The sequence below is a fragment of the Schistocerca piceifrons genome, chromosome 3 (genome assembly GCF_021461385.2).
Source record: "Schistocerca piceifrons isolate TAMUIC-IGC-003096 chromosome 3, iqSchPice1.1, whole genome shotgun sequence".
Lineage (NCBI taxonomy): Eukaryota > Metazoa > Arthropoda > Insecta > Orthoptera > Acrididae > Schistocerca > Schistocerca piceifrons.
This window is the reverse complement of record NC_060140.1, coordinates 824,821,476-824,841,988: the sequence shown is the minus strand read 5'-3', so window position 1 is coordinate 824,841,988 and position 20,513 is coordinate 824,821,476. Positions and strand designations below refer to the sequence as shown.

The 20,513-nt window shown below is 40.1% G+C and overlaps 1 protein-coding gene across 1 annotated transcript in view; it reads right to left on the bottom strand.

The window, feature by feature from the left end:
• The window catches only part of LOC124789707 (WD repeat-containing protein 54-like), a 68,139-nt gene extending 54,090 nt beyond the window's left edge, over positions 1–14,049 (bottom strand). Inside the window, exons 1-2 of the mRNA XM_047257159.1 lie at positions 13,641–14,049; positions 12,874–13,054 (exon numbers count right to left, since the gene is read on the bottom strand). Of these exons, the coding sequence (XP_047113115.1) occupies positions 12,874–13,054; positions 13,641–13,868 (409 nt within the window). The 5' untranslated portion in view covers positions 13,869–14,049. The remainder of the gene's footprint in view (positions 1–12,873; positions 13,055–13,640) is intronic.
• Positions 14,050–20,513: the final 6,464 nt, after the last annotated feature.

The window sequence follows — 20,513 nt, the reverse complement described above, 5'->3', positions numbered from 1 at the left end:
CTTCCAAAGCATCATCTCTTATGGAATTTTACTGTGGCGTAGTAGCTGTCATGTAAATGACATTTTACTTTTACAGAAGAAAGTAATAAGAATAATAACAGATTCTGATAAAACAGAACATTGTAAACCTCTGTTTATTAAATTGCAGTGTCTTACAGTAGTAAACTTATTCATCTACAATGTTTTAATGTACATTAGAAACAATGTGTCTAATTTTGTGTTGAGAAGTGATATTCATAGCCATAATACTAGAAACAGAACATCTGTAGACATACCATATCATAGATTATCAAAATCGCATAACTCTTACCTAGTTCTTGGACTAAGGATGTTTAATAGACTAAGTGCTGACTTTAAAGAACTGGCTGTAAATATCTTTAAAGCTAAATTATACAATGAAAGAGGAAGCCGTCTGGTAGAATTTTGCACAGAGCACAACATAATCATAGCTAACACTTGGTTTAAGAATCATGAAAGAAGGTTGTATACATGGAAGAACCCTGGAGATACTAAAAGGTATCAGATAGATTATATAATGGTAAGACAGAGATTCAGGAACCAGGTTTTAAATTGTAAGACATTTCCAGGGGCAGATGTGGACTCTGACCACAATCTATTGGTTATGACCTGTAGATTAAAACTGAAGAAACTGCAAAAAGGTGGGAATTTAAGGAGATGGGACCTGGATAAACTAAAAGAACCAGAGGTTGTACAGAGATTCAGGGAGAGCATAAGGGAGCAATTGACAGGAATGGGGGAAATAAATACAGTAGAAGAAGAATGGGTAGCTTTGAGGGATGAAGTAGTGAAGGCAGCAGAGGATCAAGTAGGTAAAAAGACGAGGGCTAGTAGAAATCCTTGGGTAACACAAGAAATATTGAATTTAATTGATGAAAGGAGAAAATATAAAAATGCAGTAAGTGAAACAGGCAAAAAGGAATACAAACGTCTCAAAAATGAGATCGACAGGAAGTGCAAAATGGCTAAGCAGGGATGGCTAGAGGACAAATGTAAGGATGTAGAGGCCTATCTCACTGGGGGTAAGATAGATACCGCCTACAGGAAAATTAAAGAGACCTTTGGAGATAAGAGAACCACTTGTATGAATATCAAGAGCTCAGATGGAAACCCAGTTCTAAGCAAAGAAGGGAAAGCAGAAAGGTGGAAGGAGTATATAGAGGGTCTATACAAGGTCGATGTACTTGAGGACAATATTATGGAAATGGAGGAGGATGTAGATGAAGATGAAATGGGAGATATGATACTGCGTGAAGAGTTTGACAGAGCACTGAAAGACCTGAGTCGAAACAAGGCCCCCGGAGTAGACAATATTCCATTGGAACTACTGACGGCCGTGGGAGAGCCAGTCCTGACAAAACTCTACCATCTGGTGAGCAAGATGTATGAAACAGGCGAAATACCCTCAGACTTCAAGAAGAATATAATAATTCCAATCCCAAAGAAAGCAGGTGTTGACAGATGTGAAAATTACCGAACTATCAGCTTAATAAGTCACAGCTGCAAAATACTAACACGAATTCTTTACAGACGAATGGAAAAACTAGTAGAAGCCAACCTCGGGGAAGATCAGTTTGGATTCCGTAGAAACACTGGAACACGTGAGGCAATACTGACCTTACGACTTATCTTAGAAGAAAGATTAAGGAAAGGCAAACCTACGTTTCTAGCATTTGTAGACTTAGAGAAAGCTTTTGACAATGTTGACTGGAATACTCTCTTTCAAATTCTAAAGGTGGCAGGGGTAAAATACAGGGAGCGAAAGGCTATTTACAATTTGTACAGAAACCAGATGGGAGTTATAAGAGTCAAGGGACATGAAAGGGAAGCAGTGGTTGGGAAGGGAGTGAGACAGGGTTGTAGCCTCTCCCCGATGTTGTTCAATCTGTATATTGAGCAAGCAGTAAAGGAAACAAAAGAAAAATTCGGAGTAGGTATTAAAATTCATGGAGAAGAAATAAAAACTTTGAGGTTCGCCGATGACATTGTAATTCTGTCAGAGACAGCAAAGGACTTGGAAGAGCAGTTGAATGGAATGGACAGTGTCTTGAAAGGAGGATATAAGATGAACATCAACAAAAGCAAAACAAGGATAATGGAATGTAGTATAATTAAGTCGGGTGATGCTGAGGGAATTAGATTAGGAAATGAGGCACTTAAAGTAGTAAAGGAGTTTTGCTATTTGGGGAGCAAAATAACTGATGATGGTCGAAGTAGAGAGGATATAAAATGTAGGCTGGCAATGGCAAGGAAAGCGTTTCTGAAGAAGAGAAATTTGTTAACATCCAGTATTGATTTAAGTGTCAGGAAGTCATTTCTGAAAGTATTCGTATGGAGTGTAGCCATGTATGGAAGTGAAACATGGACGATAAATAGTTTGGACAAGAAGAGAATAGAAGCTTTCGAAATGTGGTGCTACAGTAGAATGCTGAAGATTAGATGGGTAGATCACATAACTAATGAGGAAGTATTGAATAGGATTGGGGAGAAGAGAAGTTTGTGGCACAACTTGACCAGAAGAAGGGATCGGTTGGTAGGACATGTTCTGAGGCATCAAGGGATCACCAATTTAGTATTGGAGGGCAGCGTGGAGGGTAAAAATCGTAGAGGGAGACCAAGAGATGAATACACTAAGCAGATTCAGAAGGATGTAGGTTGCAGTAGGTACTGGGAGATGAAAAAGCTTGCACAGGATAGAGTAGCATGGAGAGCTGCATCAAACCAGTCTCAGGACTGAAGACCACAACAACAACACTAGTGAACAATCCGTTTTACTCCATTGATGAATTCTTTGAAGATGAAACTACTGTATACTAACGTGTACCTATTTTATGTAAACCAATTTACTTTGATATAGTAGTTTATGTAGAAATATATGCTCTTGACTTTGTCTATTGCTGTAATCAGCTGAACGACAATAAAATTATTATTATTATTATTATTATAATCGACCATAGATCTCTCGAACAAAAAACCATGCCCAGTTCTTGGAAAAAGGTGCAGGTCACACCTCTCTACAAGACAAATAGTAGAAGTAATCCACAACATTACCAATCAATATCCTTGACACTGATTTGTTGTAGAATCTTAGAACATATTCTGAGCTCAAACATAATGATATGTCTTGAATGGAATACCCTCCTCAATGCCAACCAGCATGGATTTTGAAAATATCAACTGTGTGAAACCCAACTTGCACTTTTCTCACGACATACTGAAAGCTTTGGATCGAGGCAATCATGTTGTAGTCTTTCTTGATTTCCAAAATGCATCTGACTCAGTACCGCACCTATGCCTATTGCCAAAAGTACAATCATAAAGGGTATCAAGTAAAATTTGTGACTCGATTGAGGACTTTTTGATAGGGAGGACACAACATGTTACCTTGCATGGAGAGTCATCATCAGATGTAGAAGTAACTTTGTGTGTGCCCCAAGGAAGTGTGCTGGGACCCTTGTTGTTCATACTGTACATTAACGGCCTTGCAGACAATATTAATAATAAATTAGGCTTTTTGCAGATGATATAGTTATCTATAATAAAGTGCTATCTGAAAGAAGCTGCATAAATATTCAGTCAGATCTTGATAAGATATCAACATGGTGCAGAGATTAGCAACTTGCTCTAAATGCTCAGAAATGTAAAATTTTGCACTTCATGAAAAGAAACATAGTATCCTATGGATATAATATCAATGAGTCACTGTTGGAATTGGCCTACTAACACAAATACCTGGGTGTAACACTTTGTAGGGATATGAAATGGAATGATCACATAGGTTCAGTCATAGGTAGGCTTTGGTTTATAGGTAGAATACTGAGGAACTGCAATCAATATACAACGGCAATTGCTTACAAATCACTTGTACGACCAGTTCTAGAATACATCTCAGGTGTGTGGGACCCATACCAGATAGGACTAACAGGGGATATTGAATGTATATGGAGAAGGGCAGCACGAATGGTCACTGGCTTGCTTAATTTGTGGGAGAGTGTCACAGATATACTGAAGGAACTGAATTGGAAGGCTCTTTAAGACAGAGGTACACTATCCTGAGATAGTCTATTAACAAAGTTTTAGAAACCGGCTCTAAATGTTTACTATAGGAATATATTATAACACCCTATGCATCACTCACATAGGGATTGTGAAGATAGGAGCACACACAGAGGCATTCAAAAAATCATACATCCTGCAGTCCATACGTGAATGGAACAGGAAGAAACACTTATAAACTGTAACTGGTACAATGGGATATACCTTCTGCCACGCACCTCATGGTGGTTTGCACAATACAGATGTAGATGTAGAGCGTGATACTGGGATATGACATTACTGTTGTTTTTGAATGTGTCACTTTTTATTGTTTAAAATAATGGCAGCTCAGGAATGCATCAAGTAGCTTCTTTGCAGTTACTGTTTAAGCAAATGTGTTATGAAAAAGTGGAAATTTCATGTTAGGTTTTTCACTGAGTGCTTTTCCACGGTTTTGGTGAAGACCTAGCTCGACAACAATGCCTTGAATCACTAAATTCAACTTACGGCAATCAATCAACTTCAGAAAAAGACTGTTTAGAACTGGTTTGCAGAATTTCATCACAGTTAGTCTCCTGTCAGAATTAGTTGTTATTTCAAAAACAACAATTATGCCGTGTGAAACATGATTGAACAGGATCATCGTGGGACTTACCGTGAAATGAGAGGCATGATAGATTTCATAAAATTTGACCAAAGCTTAAAAATAGGTAAGTGTCAACTCATTTAGGCATATGCTCAAAAAAATTTGACTAAAGTTATGCAAAATCCCTATACAACATTTTACGAGGAAATGAAACTTGAATATATTTATATGAGCTGGTAACCAAGCAGGAATCAACTGTCTGGTCATTCAAAGAATCTGAATCAAAATAACATTCAATAAAATGATTACTTGTTTCTTTTGTAAGATGAGACATCACAACCACTGCTTTACAAAGGTGAAAAACAGTTAATGTTGATTGATACACAAAAGTGCAGGTGACTCCTGTACATAAAGAGGGCTAAAAGAACAGACCTGCAAAATTAAAAATATCCTTAATAATAGCAAGCTGGAGAATTCTTGAGCATATTATAAGCTCTAATATAATAAATTTCCTTGATACAGAAAAGCTAATATGAATAAATCAGCACAGATTTAGAAATCAGCACTCAAGCAAATTTCATCTTGTCCTTTTATCATGTGATATCCTGCAGCCTGTGGAGGGAGGGCATCCAAGAGATTTCATATCCCTAGAGCTACATATACATACACTTCACATCCCACAACAGGGTGCACGGCGGTGAGGGTACCTTGCACCACTGGTAGTCATTTCCTTTTCTGTTCGACTTTCAAAGAAAGTGAGAGAAAAGCAACTATCTGTGTGTCTGTATAAGAGTCATAATTTCTCATCTTATATTTGTGGTCCTTATGCGAAAAGCACATTGACGGCAGTAGAATCATTCTGCAGCCAGCTTCAAATATTAGTTCTCTAAATTTTCTCAGTAGTGTTCCATGAAATGAACATCGCCTCCTCTCTAGGGATTCTCATTTGAGTTCACAAAGCATCTCTGTAACACTCACGTGATCATCCAATCTGTTGTTGTTGTGGTCTTCAGTCCTGAGACTGGTTTGATGCAGCTCTCCATGCTACTCTATCCTGTGCAAGCCTCTTCATCTCCCAGTACCGACCGCAACCTACATCCTTCTGAATCTGCTAAGTGTATTCATCTCTTGGTCTCCCTCTACGATTTTTACCCTACACGCTGCCCTCCAATGCTAAATTTGTCATCCCTTGATGCCTCAGAACATGTCCTACTAACCGGTCCCTTCTTTTTGTCACGTTGTGCCACAAACTCCTCTTCTCCCCAATTCTATTCAATACTTCATCATTAGTTATGTGATCTACCCATCTAATCTTCAGCATTCTTCTGTAGCACCACATTTCGAAAGCTTCTATTCTCTTCTTGTCCGTACTATTTACTGTCCATGTTTCACTTCCATACATGGCTAAACTCCATACAAATACTTTTAGAAATGACTTCCTGACACTTAAATCTATACTCGATGTTAACAAATTTCTCTTCTTCAGAAACGCTTTCCTTGCCATTGCCAGTCTACATTTTATATCCTCTCTACTTCGACCATCATCAGTTATTTTGCTCCCCAAATAGCAAAACTCCTTTACTACTTTAAGTGTCTCATTTCCTAATCTAATTCCCTCAGCATCACCTGACTTAATTTGACTACATTCCATTACCCTCGTTTTGCTTTTGTTGGTGTTCATCTTATATCCTCCTTTCAAGACACTATCCATTCCGTTCAACTGCTCTTCCAAGTCCTTTGCCGTCTCTGACAGAATTACAATGTCATCGGCGATCCTCAAAGTTTTTATTTCTTCTCCATGGATTTTAATACCTACTCCGATTTTTTCTTTTGTTTCCTTCACTGCTTGCTCAATATACATATTGAATAACATTGGGGATAGGCTACAACCCTGTCTCACTCCCTTCCCAACCACTGCTTCCCTTTCATGCCTCTCGATTCTTATAACTGCCATCTGGTTTCTGTACAAATTGTAAATAGCCTTTCGCTCCCTGTATTTTACCCCTGCCACCTTCAGAATTTGAAAGAGAGTATTCCAGTCAACATTGTCAAAAGCTTTCTCTAAGTCTACAAATGCTAGAAATGTAGGTTTGCCCTTCCTTAGTCTGGCTTCTAAGATGAGTCATAGGGTCAGTATTGCCTCACGTGTTCCAACATTTCTACGGAATCCAAACTGACCTTACCCAAGGTCAGCTTCTACCAGTTTTTCCATTCATCTGTAAAGAATTCGTGTTGGTATTTTGCAGCTGTGACTTATTAAACTGATCGTTCGGTAATTTTCACATCTGTCAACACCTGCTTTCTTTGGGATTGGAATTATTATATTCTTCTTGAAGTCTGAAGGTATTTCGCCTGTCTCATACATCTTGCTCACCAGATGGTAGAGTTTTGTCAGGACTGGCTCTTCCAAGGCCGTCAGTAGTTCTAATGGAATGTTGTCAACTCCCGGGGCCTTGTTTCGACTCAGGTCTTTCAGTGCTCTGTCAAAATCTTCACGCAGTATCGTATCTCCCATTTCATCTTCATCTACATTCTCTTCCATTTCCATAATATTGTCCTCAAGTACATCGCCCTTGTATAGACCTTCTATATACTCCTTCCACCTTTCTGCTTTCCCTTCTTTGCTTAGAACTGGGTTTCCATCTGAGCTCTTGATGTTCATGCAACTGAATCTCTTATCTCCAAAGGTCTCTTTAATCTTCCTGTAGGCAGTATCTATCTTACCCCTAGTGAGATAAGCCTCTACATCCTTACATATGTCCCCTAGCCATCCCTGCTTAGCCATTTTGCACTTCCTGTCGATCTCATTTTTGAGACGTTTGTATTCCTTTTTGCCTACTTCATTTACTGCATTTTTATATTTTCTCCTTTCATCAATTAAATTCAATATTTCTTCTGTAACCCAAGGATTTCTACTGGCCCTCGTCTTTTTACCTACTTGATCCTCTGCTGCCTTCACTACTTCATCCTTCAAAGCTACCCATTCTTCTTCTACTGTATTTCTTTCCCCCATTCCTGTTAATTGTTCCCTAATGCTCTCCCTGAAACTCTGTACAACCTCTGGTTCTTTTAGTTTATCCAGGTCCGATCTCCTCAAATTCCCGCATTTTTGCAGTTTCTTCAGTTTTAATCTACAGGTCATAACCAATAGATTAGGGTCAGAGTCCACATCTGCCCCTGGAAATGTCTTACAATTTAAAACCTGGTTCCTAAATCTCTGTCTTACCATTATATAATCTATCTGATACCTTTTAGTATCTCCGGGATTCTTCCATGCATACAACCTTCTTTTATGATTCTGGAACCAAGTGTTAGCTATGATTAAGTTATGCTCTGTGCAAAATTCTACCAGACGGCTTCCTCTTTCATTTCTTAGCCCCAATCCATATTCACCTACTATGTTTCCTTCTCTCCCTTTTCCTACACTCGAATTCCAGTCACCCATGACTATTAAATTTTGGTCTCCTTCACTATCTGAATAATTTCTTTTATTTCATCATACATTTCTTCAATATCTTCGTCATCTGCAGAGCTAGTTGGCATATAAACTTGTACTACGGTAGTAGGCGTGGGCTTCGTATCTATCTTGGCCACAATAATGCGTTCACTATGCTGTTTGCAGTAGCTTACCCGCACTCCTATTTTCCTATTCATTATTAAACCTACCGTATTTACTCGAATCTACGCCGCACTTTTTTCCGGTTTTTGTAATCCAAAAAACCGCCTGCGGCTTACAATCGAGTGCAAAGCAAGCGGAAGCTCTTAAAAATGTTGGTGGGTGCTGCCACAACTTAGTTCTGCTGTTGAATATATGTAGCGCTACACAGGCATGCTTTGTAGGCACAAAGATAAATACTGGCACCAAAACCTCTGCGTTAGTAAATAAATTTAAAAAAAAAAAAAAAAAAAAAGGTGGAAGACAAGATTTTTTTCTCCGCGCCGAGTTTCGACCACTGCATTTTCATACATTATCTAACGATTTAAATACAAAGTCCGTATTGTTCATCTTCGAATGTAGCAGCATTTCAATGTACTACGAAAACCCGACTGGCAAGAATGTTTAGGATGTTTGTCAATATGGCCAACTCTACGTTCTGAATTTTTTCCTATCTGTGAGAAGAGACGGTTGCTAATAGGAACTTTTATAAATTGTGAATCACATGCAGTATTCTCGTCACCATAAGAATAAGACGAATATAAACATTTTGCCATGTATTGTTTCATGTTTGCTGCTATCTCATTTAAATCCTGTCTGCATAATAAACCACAAAACTAGTGAGACAACAGCAAACGCGGAAGAATATACATATCATATCATGTTTATATTCGTATTATTCTTATGCTAAACAGTGATACAGTCAGAAATGAAGCGAGGCATTTGACTAGATTTTTAAATCTAAGATGACTGTAATTTCTGTGCAGAATGTAATGTCCTAAAGAGGCGCCTGCAAAGATTTTCTAACGGAGAAAAATTTTCCCTAAACTCCCGTTCAGAACATCTATCATATGCAGTCTACTTGGTTCTTGTTGATCATTATCAAAGAAAGTAGCAGTGCAAGTAACAACAAGTAGCAGTCTCTTGCCATTGTTTCACTAATGAGACGATTCCTCTCTCTCTCTCTTTTTTTTAAGTGGCGGCAGCCCGCACAAAAGCAAGCCATGCCGTGATCGGCAACAGGCCGTAAACACGCAGTATCAGAGTACGACAAACAATGCATGACACAGTATAGTAATGCATTTTCAGCGTAGAGTGACGTAAACACCTATAACAGAGAAAACTGCGCTTATCAGATCAAAGAAAAATAAGCAATCAATTCAAACCAGACGAAGCACGTGAAAAAGGAAGGGTAGCCGTATAAATACGGACGGAGAGCCTGACGCATAGCAATGGCTACCTGGTAAAGCTTAACTGCTAAGCTTACGACTCGAACCAAACTACTGTAGCTGTATCGTCATTCATTCGACCTAAATTGTCTCATATTACAGTAGACCAACTTTTGTTTCGATTTGGAGATGCGGCCTAAAACTTTTCTCTCCCCTTGAATTTCGAGTCTCAAATTTCAGGTGCGGCTTAGATTCGGGAAATTTTTTTCCCTTGATTTCGAGTCTCATTTTTTAGGTGCGGCTTAGATTTGAGTGCGGCTTAGACTCGAGTAAATACGGTACTCCTGCATTACCCCTATTTGATTTTGTGTATATAACCCTGTAGTCACCTGACCAGAAGTCTTGTTCCTCCTGCCACCGAACTTCACTAATTCCCACTATATCTAACTTTAACCTACCCATTTCCTTTTTAAGTTTTCTAACCTATCTGCCCGATTAAGGGATCTGACATTCCACGCTCCGATCCGTAGAACACCAGTTTTCTTTCTCCTGATAACGACATCCTCTTGAGTAGTCCCCGCCCGGAGATGCGAATAGGGGAATATTTTACCTCCGGAATATTTTACCTCCGGAATATTTTACCCAAGAGGATGCCATCATCATTTAACCATACAGTAAAGCTGCATGCCCTTGGGAAAAATTACGGCCGTAGTTTCCCCTTGCTTTCAGCCGTTTGCAGTACCAGCACAGCAAGGCCGTTTTGGTTAGTGTTACAAGGCCAGATCAGTCAGTCATCCAGACTGTTGCCCTTGCAACTACTGAAAAGGCTGCTGCCCCTTTTCAGGAACCACACGTTTGTCTGGCCTCTCAACAGATACCCTTCCATTGTGGTTGCACCTACGGTACGGCTATCTGTTTCGCTGAGGCACGCAAGCCTCCCCAACAACGGCAAGGTCCATGGTTCATGGGGGAGGGTCATTCAATCTACTGGAAACAAATTAAGCATTGTCTTCTGAACTGCTTCAATGTAGTCTTTTAATCTGACCTGATGCAGGTTCCAAACACTCGAGAGTACTCAAGAATGGGCCGCACCAGTGTTCTACATGCTGTCTTCTTTACAGACAACCCACACTTCCCTAAAATTCGTCCCTAAACTAAAGTTGACCATTTGCTTCCCTACTACTGTACTATTGTCATTATGTGTTCATTCCATTTCACATCATACTGCAAGATTGTGCCTAGATATTCAATTGACATGACTGTGCAAGAAGCACACTACTGAGCTGTATTCAAAGAATACTGGATTGTTTTACTACTCCTCTACATTAACTTATATTTTTCTACATTTGAAGCTAGCTGCCATTCACCACATCAACTAGAAATTTTGTCCATATCATCTTTTATCCTCCTGCAGTCATGCAACAGAAGCACTCTGTCTGGGATATCAATTACATATATAGAAAATAAGAGCAGTCCAATCACACTTCCCTGGGGCACACCTGATAATACCCTGGTCTCTGATGGACACTCACTGTGGAGGGCAATGAACTGGGTTCTATTACCTAAGAAGTCTTCAAGACACTCTCATATCTGGGAACCTAGTCACTGTGTTAAATGCTTCTGAGAAATCTAGGAATATGGGATTTACCTGTTACCCTTCTTCCACGGTTTGCAGTATATCATGTGAAAACAGCAAGCTGAGTTTTGCATGAGTGATGCTTTCTAAATCCGTGCTGATTTGTGGACAGAAGTGTTTCCACTGCAAGCAAATTTATTATATTTGAACTGCGAATATGTTCAAGAATTCTCAATAAAGAGTACTGTGTAAACAGAACTAGTGCAACTCATTCTGTAGTACTGCTAGATTTGATACGAGTAGGTTCAGTCAACACATTAGTGTTACAGAGAGAAGCTGCTGAATCCTTACAAAACCGTGTTTTTGAGGAACTGACATCAGAGTGGAAAAAATGCTTGCAAATTTATTTTGAACAAACGCAAAATTGAATAAAACTTAAAGGTAAACATTTTGAGAAAAAAGATTTGTACCAAAAAATTTCTCCATTCATTGTTTTTGTAAAAACAGAATTTGGGGGGGGGGGGGGGTCTATGCAATTTAATTTAGGTGATGGGACATCTCAACTTAAGGAAAAAGACATTTAATTAATAGTACTCAAACTTGCTAACAATCATTGTCATAGTTCATACGGGTAATACTCCACAATACGTGTAGGGAAGACCTCACAGCAATTCATTACGTGGCTTCTCAAACACAGATGGAATGATAGTCACTTTCTTTTAGGTTGTAGGAGATAACATAGTTAACCTGTCGCTGCCAGAAATAGCTATGCACGTGGCTTTCCTATCAAAACAAAGCTAAATAGATGTCTTTTTCAGGCTTGAAATGGTCTATGATACTACTACTGACCACCTGCAATACTACTAGGGATAACACAAAACTGGGGATTCCTGGGATGTGTTCCATTCTTTATGTGGTTCTTTACTTGTCCAGTGCTCAGAGTAGGATTATGAACTCTGGTGCAAAGCTCTAGTTTAAATGGACTCTAAACCATAACGCAACTCAGTAGTTTTCACAAATAATTTTTAACAAATACATGCCATAAGTGAAGTAAGTCATAGATGTCATACAACACCTTCTCTAATTGGGGACTGAACTTTCAGACATTTGGTTGGTAGTGTGTCACCTACCACTGAGTCCAATTAAGCTGTAGGGTCTATAGTGATAGTTTGTGGCTAAAACTGTATATAGATACATTCCTGCATGTCATTCGTCTTTTGTTAATACATATTTTGACTCATTCCTCATGTCTAAGGCTTCTCTTTCTATAAGGGTTCTATGGAACATGATGAATGAGTGTGAATGCATGACAGTTTTGTGAAATTATACTTTTAGTAACATTATCTCTAAATATACTCCCTGCCATAAATACTACAGAAAAAGCTCATAGAATGCATTACTGCATACGATATGTAAAATTACGATCCATCAGATATTTCTTTTTTGGGGGGGCTTTCATCTGATGATACAAGTTTTTAATATGAATTACCAGTGCCTCTCCTATTTGGCTCGGTATGTGCTCTTTTATTTATCGACTGCAGTATTTTTTTTTAGAACTTGACTCAAAATTAAGAGTTATCAATGAAGACTCCTAAATATCAGTTGTAATGCAAAAGGATAGGGCTACATACTGTCACTCTGTATGATGGTTCACAACTAGATACAACTATAATGGCATGTTTAAAAGCATGGCTGAAATATACTATCTGAAGACAGATCTTAGTGGTAATGTACCTATAATTATTCACTCTTTCACAATGCATACATCTATCAAACTTCAAGAGAGACAACTCATGAGTTAATCAATGTTTATATCTTCTGGGCTTGTACTTACCAACACAGAGCAACTGGTCACCTATCAGTGCAATGCCCCTTGCAAAAGTCCCTGGAGACCTTGGGCCATCACAGCATGGATGAGTAAATTTGAAGATCTGACCTTCTTGGTCATAAACGTTGATTCCTAAGTTCGATGTTACCAACAGATGGTACTGGTTGCCAAAGAACGCCCATTTCACCTGTTACACAAATACTGCCATATATACTTATTTTTACACACACACACATATGCACGCACAATTCCAATTCCCAATTGTATGCTAATAAATTATATTCATGTGTAAGACCATCAAACAGGGCCAGTGCCATTGTAGTTTTAATACATAGGGTACGGGTAAAGGAAAGAAATTATGTCATCAGCAATATTTTGTGTCTGATTATATCCGTTGTGTTACTGGATACGTTTGACTTAACGTGTGACAGTATTGTTCAACATGGAGAAGTATAGGCCCCAACATACTGCTATTGTTGTTGTATTACGCGGCATTTACCGTTCTTTTTAATGGAAGAAACCTAACTGCAGTCCACATGAGGGAATCATGTAATTTTCCTGTAACGTGTGACTGCTAACCAGAATCCAAACAAAAATACGTCACGCAAAAGTGCTATACTTTTGTGCCTTAGTAAGGGTAAATTCTTTGCTATTTCATCATCAGTTTTTATATATTATTAAAAAACGCCAAAGAGTAGTTATTCATTCACGTAAGACAATAAGAAATTCTATAGCAATAACTGGTGTACACTGTAATGATTGTCCGTACTTACTTCTGTTACATACGCGGTGATATGCTTTGGTTTTGTGCCCATTTCTATACATGGCAAATATTTTGGCCTTACGTTCGGTCCATGAGCCATCAGGATATTAATGTATCCGCCATGAATAACGGCAAATGACCGTAGTGTTTCGTCCTCTATTGAATAATGCACTTTCAAGTTCCCGTAAATTAAGGAAGCTGACGTTACAAGCATAACTTCAGTATCTTTTTCGTACATTGTTTTTCTGTTTCAAGCAAACCAGTCTCATAGGTAGACCCGTTTTTCTTTATACGCCCCTTAAGCGAGCCGTTACATTTTTTAACACGTTAAACTTCGTGTTATTGTTCTCACAAAAGCGAATTCTCTCAGGATACCGGTACGATACAGTTTGCACGGACGGAACAGCGACAATCGTAGTACAGCAGATTCATGTGTTTCAGCTCATGGATTGTTTCCATTGGGTAACTATAGCAACAGAAACGAGTGGAACAACACGCTATCTAATTCGTCAATACGAAAAGCGCGGAATTCTTGCTGTTATAACAAGTATCCTATGTCGCTCTTGCGTTAACTGTAGAGTGTGATGTGTTGTAATAATGTCTTTCCCCAGCATTTTGAATCTGACTGAATAAATGTGTATCATTCTTTTTTAAGCAGCAGCAAGCAAAAGAATGAGTTATTGCTAAGGTGTAAACATTGATGACAGTGCAGATTTTCGTAAATTATAGATTAGGACTCAAATCTATGGCAGCACTTCGCAACGTATATAGTCACTCATGGATCTGCGATATTTCCGAATTGAACAGGGGCAAAAACTTGACAGTCCCCCCTCCCCACCACCACCACCACCACCCCCCTTCCACAAGAGAATTTGATGTAGGACGCCAAAAATTAAAAAAAAAAGTTTTTCAAAAATATGTTAATTTTGTAGCGCACATCTTTCAGAAGAGTTTGATGTATAAAACATATATGTTCGAGGAAATGTTATTTGGTCTTAGCGTGCGTCAAAGTGCAGTGCCACGGCTCTCCATACTATCGCACCTCATTGTATTTCGCTCTGTGGAATCCAAAAGTGTATATTTTGTAATGAAAACCATCAAACCTATGTTCAGGACAGTGGAAATTAATATGTCCTGTGCTGCCTCTCCTGTCCCCAGTCGGCCGGTTTGACAACCCCTTCCCCCTTTTCTTTTGCAGGCCGCGGTGGCCGCTCCATACGTGAATTGAACGGGAAAACGCCCCAACAATTCGTACAATGGGAGGTACCCTACGTCGTGCACTAAGCAGTGGTTTGCTCACAAGGGAACCTCCCCATCGCAGCCCCCTCAGATTTAGTTATAAGTTGGCACAGTGGATAGGCCTTGAAAAACTGAACACAGATCAATTGAGAAAACAGGAAGAAGTTGTGTGGAACTGTGAAAAAATAAGCAAAATATACAAACTGAGTAGTTCATGGGCGACATAGGCAACATCAAGAACACTGGGACCGCAGGAGCGCCGTGGTCTCGTGAGTAGCTGTGGATCGAAAGGTCCTTGGTTCAAATCTTCCATCGAGTGAAAAGTTTAATTTTTTATTTTCAGTTTACGTGACAAACTCTTATGTTTTCATCACTTTTTTGGGAGTGATTATCACATCCACAAGAAAACCTAAATCGGGCAAGGTAGAAGAATCTTTTTACCCATTCACCAAGTGTACAAGTTAGGTGGGTCGACAACATATTCCTGTCATGTGACGCACATGCCGTCACCAGTGTCGTATAGAATATATCAGATGTGTTTTCCTGTGGAGGAATCGGTTGCCCTATGACCTTGCGATCAAATGTTTTCGGTTCCCATTGGAGAGGCACGTCCTTTCGTCTACTAATCGCACGGTTTTGCGATGCGGTCGCAAAACACAGACACTAAACTTATTACAGTGAACAGAGACATCAATGAACGAACGGACAGATAATAACTATGCAAAAATAAAGAATGTAAAATTTTCGCTCGAGGGAAGACTTGAACCAAGAACCTTTCGTTCTGCTGCTGCTCACGCTACCACAGGACCACGGCGCTCCTAAGCTCACATTGTCCATGATGTTGCCTATGTCACCCATGGACCACTCAGTTTGTATATTTTGCTTATTTTTTCACAGTTCCACACAAATTCTTTCTGTTTTCTCAATTGATCTGTGTTCAGTTTATCAAGGCCTATCCACTGTGCCAACTTATAACTAAATCTGAGGGGGGTGCGATGGGGAGGTTCCCTTGTGAGTATAGCTGTAAGTGTAGATGGGCACAAGTTACATAACGATCTACAGAAGGCGTCAACAAGAACGTACTCTGGATCTGAAGAGGGAGGCAACTCGTAGTAGTTTCTTGAAAAGCGGATGGTTGAAGGAAACGAAGCACAATTGCTTTCAAAATACAAGTCTGTCCTATTGAAAAACTGTGCTTAATAATAACCTAACACACTAGGCCTAAACCACTTTACAACACATGGTGATTGATTAATGTTCCGTTCCAAAACGCTACATAAAAAGAACCGCTGCTCAGAATGATGTCAAATTTCAACGGTACATTACCGAAGAAGGGAGGACCGTTATGGAAACAATATAATTTTCACCAAAATTTTCCTACTAAATTCTGCTGTAAGTGTCATAACGTAAAAGGATTCAGCTAAAAATGACTGATGAATCGCTATACGACGGTTATGATGTGAGTTGCATATTGAACCTACCGTAATGTGTACATGACCGCACAGGTTTAGTATTTAGAAGTCGTGGCACTGTTACGTTTGTAAAACCATCCACCACGGCAATGTTACAGCACATCGAATGGGAAAAACCGGTTTTTAATTGTGCTGAGGCAAAAACCGCGTAAAAGGCATCGGGGTTTCAACTGTCCTGAGCAAAAACTGAATAAAAAGCAACAATGAAATCTGTTTTCAATTGTTCTGAGGGCATTAACGGCATAACAACAACAATAAAATCGGCTTTTAACTATCCCCAAGCCAAAAACCACATAAAAAGCAACAATGAAATCGGTTTTTTCATTGTAGTGAGACTAGCACAAGACAGGTTCAAAATACTGCCCACCATTTCCTTTCACAAGATGAAATCGAGAAACAGCATGTTCCACAACAGATTGGAGTGCCACAAGGGTCACATTCAGAATGCGTTGCACGATGTGTGCCTTCAGTTCAGCTATGTTCGTAATCGGAACATTGAACAAGCGTCTTTCAGATAAACATCGCAGTTTCACCGGTTGCATCAGACTGGTTTACTCTCTCCAAAACCAGATATTACCTCGCACTGCCTAACTGCAATGTCGGATATTTTCCCTCAGCAGGTGGCAGGAAATTATTCTCTGAATGGGTCACAGTACTCAGTTATGCTATCAAATTCGTTTTTTGCATATCTATTGACTCACTACCTGATGACCAGTCACCTCAGCCGCATCAGGTGACTTTGCACCTGTGCCTGCCGCGTCATGCATCACCTGTGGCCATTGCTTGCACCCTCTCCCTCCCTAAGTCGACCTCGGGTGACACAGCAGATCACTCTTTCTCCACATTGCACACTCAACCCAAATTTTGCTTCTGCCGTTGTGGATCAATCACTGCACACTTCTACATTGCTGACCACGTCTCACCACGTGTTGACTCAAACTCCAATGATACAACACGTCCGAATGTGCAGGTTCCCAAAGCTACCTCAGTTACAGAAGGACAGCCCCAAAATGTGGTTTGTGCTGTTGGACAATCTACTTGACATACACGGCATTCTCGTTGACAACATCTGATGCATATGCCATATCCACAATTCCACAGGCCTCATTAGTGACTGTTGTATCTGCCAGTTGAAGCAATGCATCATATTATTCACAAAAGCATCTCAGTTCAAGATCGTCCTTGCAGCTTTGGTGCCACCAATGTGCACCAGTGGATCCAGAGGTCATGCCTGACGTAACTTTTCTGGGCACTGTGGTTAGTGAAACTTCTGCATGAACTACAACTCTAGCCTCTCTTGCAGTCATCAGACCTGTTGGAAAGATTATTTAGTTATTCACGTACTGTAAAAATATAGGTATACAGCATTAGTTTATGTATATAACAAGAATACTGCAAGACAAAACTACATATAAAAACTAACTAAATATCTATATCTTAGTTCCTAATCCATATAAGAGCTGTGTCATCAGCTTTCATGAGGTTGCTCCAACACCCCTGACAGGAACGCAAGGGGCATTCCTCTCTAATGTGGTCGAGTGTCTGGTTTGGAGCCCCACAGTCACAAACTGGAGACTCTGTGGCACCCCATTTGTAAAGTGCATCTATGCATCGACCATGCCCAGTGCAAGCTCTGTTTAATTTGACCCAGGGCTTCCTGTCAATTTCTGTGCCAGCAGTATCACAGTTATACTTTCAGAATGACTCATGCTCTTCAGGATTTTTAATAAGTGGACAGTTCTGATTCTGTATGTCTCTCACCTCGATATTACTGGCATCTAGCTGTTCTGCTTGCCATTATAGTGAGTTTCTCGAATTGAGTCTGTTTCGTCATAGACTTTGTATGTCTTCTTGTATGGATGATTCCAGATACTCCTGTAGCTTGCGGTATTCCCTAAGCAAGGCCTCGCTTCTGTGGAATGAAGGTGGATGGATGTTACTCAGTAGAGGAAGTCAATAAATTGGTGTTTGGTGGGTCATCCCAGTTATTAACCACATAGGTGATTCAACTGGACGTCAACGAGATTGGTGTGTGGCAACTGGTCAGTTACACTGGGGCACAATGCTTGGCTGCTGAGAAGACCAGGACAATGGATGATGTGCACAAGGTATCTGCTGAAGCTTCTCATGTCATTCCACACAATTTTTGAATAATATTGTTCTGAGTTTTTGTCTTGAAAGTGATATTTTCTAGCTGCTTTTTATATGAAAGGGCGCACCAAGGTATTTAGGGTATTTGTTATGACAAAGAGTGTTTTCATTAAGTTTCACTCTGAGCTCTGTGTTAGCTTGTTTATTGTTCAGATGGAATGTACATACTTCAGTTTTACTTATACTGGGTTTGAGTCGACACTTTATAAGATAGGAGCTCATAACGGCTAGATCTTCTGTTAGAATTGTCTCCGCTTGTCCAAGATCTTTGATTCTACAAGCAAGAGCAATATTGTCTCTGTAGCAGAATTTTGTAGACCTGGTATTGGGGAGATCGGAGATATGTAGGTTGAATAATAGGGTAGCTAAGACGGTGCCCCTAAATACTTAATTTCCTCTTCTTGCTCACATTTTCTCCCAAGTAAGTGCAGAAATATCTATTGTTTATTGTAGTGTTGATGAGAGTTACAGTGTTTCAGCATAGGATTGTTTTTAATAATTTGTATATCATCTCTTCACTCCAGACTGTGTCATATGCTGTGCTTAGGTTTGCAAACATGACAGATATCTTCACACTGTTTTGGAAACTAGCTTCCATGAAAGTTGTACCTGGTCGCAGCAACTTCTCTGTAGCTTGAAACCAGCTTGCTCAGCAGGGATATGTCCTCGACTGAAGCCGCTAATTCTATCATAAATGAGCCTCTCCAGAAGTTTATAAGAACAGCTCAAAAAGGAAACTGGTCTGAAACTTTGAGGGCGGTTAGCTGGTTTACCCAGTTTCAAAATTGCCACTATTTTTGTTCTCTTTAGCTCAGTGGGCAGTGACTCATTATGTAGGATGTTGGAGAAGAAGTAGACCAGCCCTTTTTTCCACTCTTACCCATGTTTATCAGAAATTCCAGGTGTATATTATACAGACCAGGTGCTTTACCATGTTTACTTTGTTTCAGGGTCTCATACAATTCAGTCAGTGTAAATGGTGAAGAGAAACTGGATTCGTTTAAGCATTGAGCTTTTAGTGAGGTAAGTTGTTCTTTTATGTGGAAGCATGCGCTGCCTGTTGGAAAGTAAACTTGACTTACAGACCAGGCTCACAGAATTATTTGCCTTAGATGGTTACTCCCAGTCACAAGTATACTGGTAGTAGACAAGGTTGGTAATACTGTACATGCCACCCCACCTCCTCAGATATGCTTGGATGGCAGGGGATGTACCAGAACAGACTTGATACATCAGAACAATCTGCAGCCACCTGGCAGCTGCTGACAATGGGCACTACTTGCATTGGATTCCTGAACACTGACACTCCACCTAAACGTGCAACCAACTTAACAGCATTCCACAACAGATGGCATGGGTGATGAATGCCTCACTCTCCACCCTACCTACCTGCTCTGGTAGCATTTAATGACACAACGAGAAACTGCTGGCTGGCCTGCACCTATGCAAACTCTACATGCTAGCCAGTCTAGATAGCACAGCTCGCGACAAGTGTGCACGGTGCCGTCGTGAGCAGCAGTCAGAAACACTGCCACCAGACTCTACACCTTGGATCTTATGATCTTACGAGTCTTCACTTTCTTGGTGACACAGGGGCAGATGCCAGCATCATCACCACCATTTGCATGCTCCCACCCACCATTCTGGCAAAACCCTCCTTATGCATAGCCAACAGATCCCACTTCAATGTTAACGGTGCAGCTGAACTTCTGGTCCAATTTACACTGGGGTGGAGTTTACTTGGACATTCCACATAGGTGACACTGACGAACCAGTACTCTCAAGCATTTTGGGCTACCACCAAATCTACAAATGGCAGCCTTACTGCACCATGCTACTGGCACGCACATCCAAGGTTCACTTGGTGCTTTGACCCCCACCCATTCACAAAATAGTGATCTACTTCGGCTTGCCCTTTCTGAATGCTCTACACTGACTGCTCACTTTACTTCCTCACTGGTTGAGGTTAAGATTCAGAGCTTCAAGACTGATGCCCCACGCACTCACAATGTCGAGCTGAA